This window comes from Mycteria americana, chromosome 3 (genome assembly GCF_035582795.1).
Source record: "Mycteria americana isolate JAX WOST 10 ecotype Jacksonville Zoo and Gardens chromosome 3, USCA_MyAme_1.0, whole genome shotgun sequence".
NCBI lineage: Eukaryota > Metazoa > Chordata > Aves > Ciconiiformes > Ciconiidae > Mycteria > Mycteria americana.
In genome coordinates, this window is record NC_134367.1 from 90,491,853 (window position 1) to 90,497,852 (window position 6,000).

At 47.9% G+C, this 6,000-nt stretch overlaps 1 protein-coding gene across 1 annotated transcript in view; it reads right to left on the bottom strand.

The window, feature by feature from the left end:
• Window positions 1–5,161, bottom strand: part of SRD5A2 (steroid 5 alpha-reductase 2) — a 28,568-nt gene extending 23,407 nt beyond the window's left edge. Inside the window, exon 1 of the mRNA XM_075497399.1 lies at window positions 4,878–5,161. Coding sequence (XP_075353514.1) covers window positions 4,878–5,161 — 284 coding nt within the window. The remainder of the gene's footprint in view (window positions 1–4,877) is intronic.
• Between the last annotated feature and the right edge of the window lie 839 nt (window positions 5,162–6,000).

Sequence of the window (6,000 nt, forward strand, 5' to 3'; positions counted from 1 at the left end):
TCCCTCTTGCATCCTTTCGGGCAGCAAATCTTTGTATTAGACTGTGCTAGGGGAGGGTTGGCTCTTTGGTCAGCAGTTGGTACTCAGATGACCATCTCCCTTCTCTTTCAGCAGTGGGCTAGATGGGAGCATACCACCTGCCAGACCTGGCCCACAGGGCTCCACTGAGCAAGCAGAGAGGTCCTACAAAGTCCTGTCAATGAGAAGCCATCAGCATTAACCCAGGGAGTTTCCAGAAGAAGATTAGAGTGGTCCTTACAACGCTCCAGCATATTCCTCAACGGCCTGACAATAAATACAAAATTACCACTGATAAAGCTGGCACATGGCACAAATTCTAGACAAGTGGGGAACATCAAGGTGGGTAGAACAGCATTACTGAGCACTAAACCCATACAGAAAAGTTACTTTAAAATCAAAGAAATGCAGCCATACAAACATAAACCATTCCTAAGGAGTGGTAGATTGCAACCTTGGTTACAATCATGGTTACACCAGCTCCAGGGTACTCAAAGTAGCCTGGAAACACAGGGCTTCCTAGTGTGACTCCAAAACAGAAAGCACCCTTCCGATCTGTAAGCACGGGAGTAGCATATGGGAACAGGAAGGTGATGTTGTCTCTAGATATGCTACTACAACCCTGGTATTGTATTCTACATCCAACACTGATGTCTTCATTTTAAAATGGATGTAGGAAAAGAGAGGAAAAAAGCCACAGAAATTGTCTGAGGGCTGAGGGGAAAAAAATGCCTTGCATTGAGGGCCTTCAGCTGTGGTTCAGTGACAAGATAAATCTGGTTTAGGATACCTCAGATCAAATAAAAAAATGTTGCAGCTACTTGACACCATGTGCAAAAGCAGGACAAATTAATTTTGCTGGTTTAAACCTGTTCCTAAATTTATGAAAAGGTAATTTTATCCTGACCAACTTCCTGCTAGATGAAGTATCATGTGTCTGCACCACTCTATGTCAGATCAGGTAATGTCTGCTCCCCTGTAGCTGGCATAAATCCACCATAAAAACATAAATCCAGCATAAACACCATATCATGTGCAGTAGCTAATTCATCAGAAATATGATCATGTGCTCCTATATTATCTGGATCACACTGGTGCAGATGGAGGACCTGACAGCTCTGTACAAGCAAATTGAAAGATGATCTGATTACTGTATAAAGTGATGCCATGGTAAGAAAATACTAAAGGATACTAAGGAGTACTTTAAATTAGCACAGAGTGAGAAATAGCAAGCACCACTGGGAAGAAATTGAGGCTAGTCAAATTCAAGCAAGACATTTTAAACACGTTGTTTAAGTTATAGTGAAAGAGTTCAGAAGACTACACTTCCAAAGAAAACAGTGGCTTCTCCATAGAAAATGATGGATCCTCCATCTTCTGGGGTCTTCAGATCAAGACTTGAAGTTACTCCGAAATACATGCTTCAGTCAAACACAAGCTACTGGGGCAGCACAGCTGGTCATAGCACATAGGAAGGCAGAACAGCTAGCATAGCAGCCCTTTAAAAATCTATGTTTCTCCATTATGGACTACATTGTCCTTTTGAGCATACCTCTAATCAAAACTTCCCTTCCTCATGCATGTTTGGTGTAATAGATGAGACAAAATTAGGAATGATAAAAGCTTCCCTGTGGAGAGAAAGATGTCACTATATTATGCAACAATATACGAAGAAACTTTTCTCTGTTTCATAAAAACATAAAGGAATGCTTAAATACAGATGTCAGATGATCAGTAGTAAAAGTAGGAGTAGATTAACAAAATATCTTTATAATTAAAAGTGGAACAGCTTTATTAACTTCAAAATTTTAAAGTCAGAAAAACTGCAGTAGGCTACATCCATTAAGTAAATGTAATTTTATTATTGATCAATTGTATGTTTTACTCATTATACTTGCATTGTAAGTATAATCATTATAAGTTTAATCATGAAAGTATTTAAAACCATTGTTAGATTATTTCTAGTAAAGACAATAAATTGAAAAAATATCAGGGTAAAGTCTGGCTGTTACATCAAAGTACTGAACCTCTTTTCAAATACTATATGCTGATGAAATGACCTAACCCAGTGTGACCAGTACCCCCTGCTCCTAACCCCTCGTAATATGGTTAGCATAACCAATGCCATTTTATAAGGCAAACAGCCATAACGCGTAAGCGCGCTGATCATGTATCACCCCTCCTTTCTTTCTACCCCTTTTCCAACATTGCGATAAGACAGTTTGCCCACCAGCATTGTCACCAGGATGTGATGGCACCCATTATGAACGTGGAAGTGTAACAGCACATGAGATACTGGCTATAAAATCCAGCAGCTGCAAGTAGGCTTAGATGGGAACTGCTGCTGGCAAACCCTGTGATCCCCTGGTGGCCAGGGATGCCTCCATCGTCGTCATCTTCTCCCTCCGAGGACTGAGTGAGTAACTCATGTTCTTTTAGGTAAAGTCTGAGTCTAGATTATAATTATTGTATCGTGCTGACCATTAAGAATTTGACCCAATCCGCAGAGGGTCCAGGTGACTAAAAAGTCTAGGTAAATAAAAATTCTAGATAATAAGAAACCTATGCAGATTATTAGAAATTCTGTTGAACTGTAAGCTATGCTAATTGCTAAAAATTGTGTGACAGTAAGCTATGTTAACTGCTAGAAATTGTAGATAACAATAAGCTATGCTGATTGTTAAATTTTTTATGCAATAATAAAGCCCTAATTATAACCACAACCCTGTGGCCATTGGTCATTCTACCAAGGATCCCTCAAAGAACCTGCCTGTCCCCATAGCATTAGGTGACACCCAGAAAAACTCCTAATTTGCAATTTTTGTTGCTCTTTTATATAACAATAGAGCACTAATATTTACTACAACATTTCAAATTGTAATTGATTCAGTAGAATCCCAGAATAGCTTGCATGAGAAGAGGCTGCACACTGTAAGAATAATACTGGGGTAACATGCAGTATTCGAAACAACATTGTTTGTTATACAGACATGGTTAAAACGAGGGCTTTTATTTTTACAAGAGAAAAAGTATACTCCAGCCACAGATGAGAAGACGCCCAAATTATTGAGAAAGAAAATGTATGAAAACACAGTGCTTCTGCCTAAGTCTAGCAGTAATGTTGAAGAAGAAGCCCCTGACTCAAAAGATGTGTGCATACCGGTAGGGTAACATTTCTTTCAGTTGTCTAGTGGTGCTCGTTGATTTCTGTGTTTCTGAAACAATCAGAAATTCTTGAGAACAGCAGAATGCATTAAATTAAATTTAGTATAACTACATATAAATAAACCACCTAGGTTTCTGGGAGCCAAATGTATTATAGGTAGTGCCTCCAGCTGACTTAGTGCAGCAAAGACAAGACAATGTTAGTGATAACGAATATATCTCTAACATAGCGTTTTAGCACTTTAAACCATTCTCTGTTTTAAATTTATCTACAACAGCCTAGAGTTTCTATCCCTAAACTGTCTGTAGATATACTGAAGCTGGATTTTCAACATATTGATTTTGGTTGAGTTGCAAATAATAATTTCTGATCAATTATTACATTAATGTTTTCTATTTCTAGGAAGCAAAATAAAAAATAGAAATAGGAACTGGGGTAAAAAATGGCAAATCAAGTTAGAAAAAGTTTTGCCTCCAAAGCTACATAGCTCTTTACTATGTGATGGCATAACGTTGTCACATGCACTTGCCATTTGTGAAAAGCCTGTTTTTTCCATGAACAGAGAACCAAAAGTCAAATGCCTCATGAAAGAACTCCATAGAAAATGGAAGTGGAGCAGAAGATAAAACACACTCAGCTCAGTATGTCAGAAGATATATTCTGGTGATATACTCCAGAACCAAGCCCCACTGACTGCAGAACCAGGTGACAATTGCAGAGCTATGTCACTTCAAAGTTGTCACCAACAGTCTGTCAAAACTCTACTTTTTCTTTGAGCTTCTGAATAGTAAATACAGAACTAATTAGAGTTACAGCATTCATTGACATCTGATATGACAAAGTTTCCAAAAAGAAAAAAAAAGAAAAGAAAAAAAGATAAATTGGTACTTTGGTAGTGAAGTGGGAATGACGAATTGAGCATAAAGAACCAATCTTTGTGTTGTGGTACAGAAAGCCTGCAGTGACTTTGTTTTTTCCTGTGCTAACTGCACAGCAATGCGGCTCATTCATTCCTTGCTCTCTCGCTGCCGTAGCGGTTTTGCATTCGGGCCATCCTCACGCGTGTTCCCACGGCTTGCTTTGGCGGCCGGCGCTGCTCCCGGCGCTGCTTGTTCTGCGCTTCTCCTGCCCGCAATAAGCACTTGCATGTTCCTTTACATAATGTTTGGACTGGTTTCATCCACAACTTTGCTCCAGCTTAGCGAAACCTCGTTCTGTTTTGTTTTGTTTTGTTTTTTTTAAGCTCAATTTAAAGTTTAAAATACATCCTCTCCCCTGCTTCAAGCACCCGAGTACCACCTGCTTCTTCCCCCGGCGGCCAGGACGGGGGAAAAGACGCCGACCCGACCGGCCCCTACGTTTCGAGCAAAGCCCGGGGGCGCGGATTAGCTGCTCCCGCGCCCTCCCGTTGGCGGTCGTTATAAGGACCGCGTCTCACACGGAAGGGAGCGGTGCTGCAACCAAGACCTGCCCCAGCCCTACCGCTCACCCGGCCCCGGCTGCGCCCATTCTCGCAGCTTCCCTTGGTTTATTATTTCCCCCGTTCCCGAGGGGAGGCCGCAGCTCTTCGCAGCCGCCGCTCGCCCCCGGAGCGCCGCGGTCCGGTGGCGGGGCGGCTCCGGGCGGCGCCGCGGGCAGGCGGCGGGGGCGGGGGGAGCCGCGGGGCTGCGGGAGCCCTGCCCGGCGGCGGTACCTGTAGAAGTAGTGCCAGCAGAAGAGGCAGCAGAGGAGGCGGCAGCCGAGCGGCTCGAGGCGCGGCGGGCTGCGCAGCGCCAGCAGCAGCGCGGGCACCAGGAAGGAGGGCAGCTCCTGCAGGAACCAGGCGCAGCGCGCCGGCAGCCGGCCCCGCGGCCGGCACAGCCGCTCCTCGTGCTTCCCGTAGCGGGACGGCACCCGGAGGTACAGCGAGAGCTGCAGCAGCGCCAGGGCGCCCAGCAGCGAGCTGAGGGCCAGCACCAGGCTGGGGAAGCACTGCATGCTCGGGGGCGGGCGGGGGCGCCGGGCAGCGCGGGGCACCGAGGCAAACAGCCCTCGACCAGCGCCAGCCCCGGCCTTATTAGAGCCGCGGCGGTCACCCCGCCCCGCCGCGCTGCCTCCCATCGCCAGGGCTCGTCAGAGGGCGCAGCCCCTCTTGCCGGCGCGGGCGAGGCGCCCCAGCCCGCCGCGAGGGGAGCTGCCCCCCGCGGGGCCCGCTCCGGCCCCTCCCTCAGCCGGCCCGGTTCGCCCCGCAGCCCGGTGGCGGCCCCTCCGGCGGGCGCGGCCCAGGGGTGGCGGCGGCGGTTGGCGGGCGGCGGTTGGGGGCCGTTGGCGGCCAGCGCGAGGGCGGTGGCTGAGGGTCGGGGGGCGCGCGGGGGCGACGAGGCGGCACGGCAGGCAGCGGGCGGGCTGCCCGCGGCGGGGGGCGAGGCGACGGGCAGCGGGGTGGCGCAGGGGCGAAGGCGCAGCCCGGAGGTGTGGGTGTGTGATTCCCAGCAGGAGGCAGTGGCTCACGGTAGGATGGAAGCGGCGGCGTTCCCTTCCCTCTGCCCCGGAGAGGTGTTGCAAGGCTCGGCTCATCACCGCCTGGCAGTCCGGCCCTGGGTCGCTGCGTGACTTCGGGGTCACCAGGCACGAGGCTGTTTGCAGGCCGTGAAACGATAGCTCAGCCTGCAGTGCTTCTGTCACCGTAAATGCCACGCCGTGGCTCGCCTGGTGATCTGTGATGTACTGGCTGAGCAGCCTTCTGGTAGCTGGGAGTGCCGCTCCATTTGCCTGCAGGTGGAGAGTAAGGGCAGAGGGGTGCTGAAGGCCAGGTGAAAATTAACAAATGTAGGTGC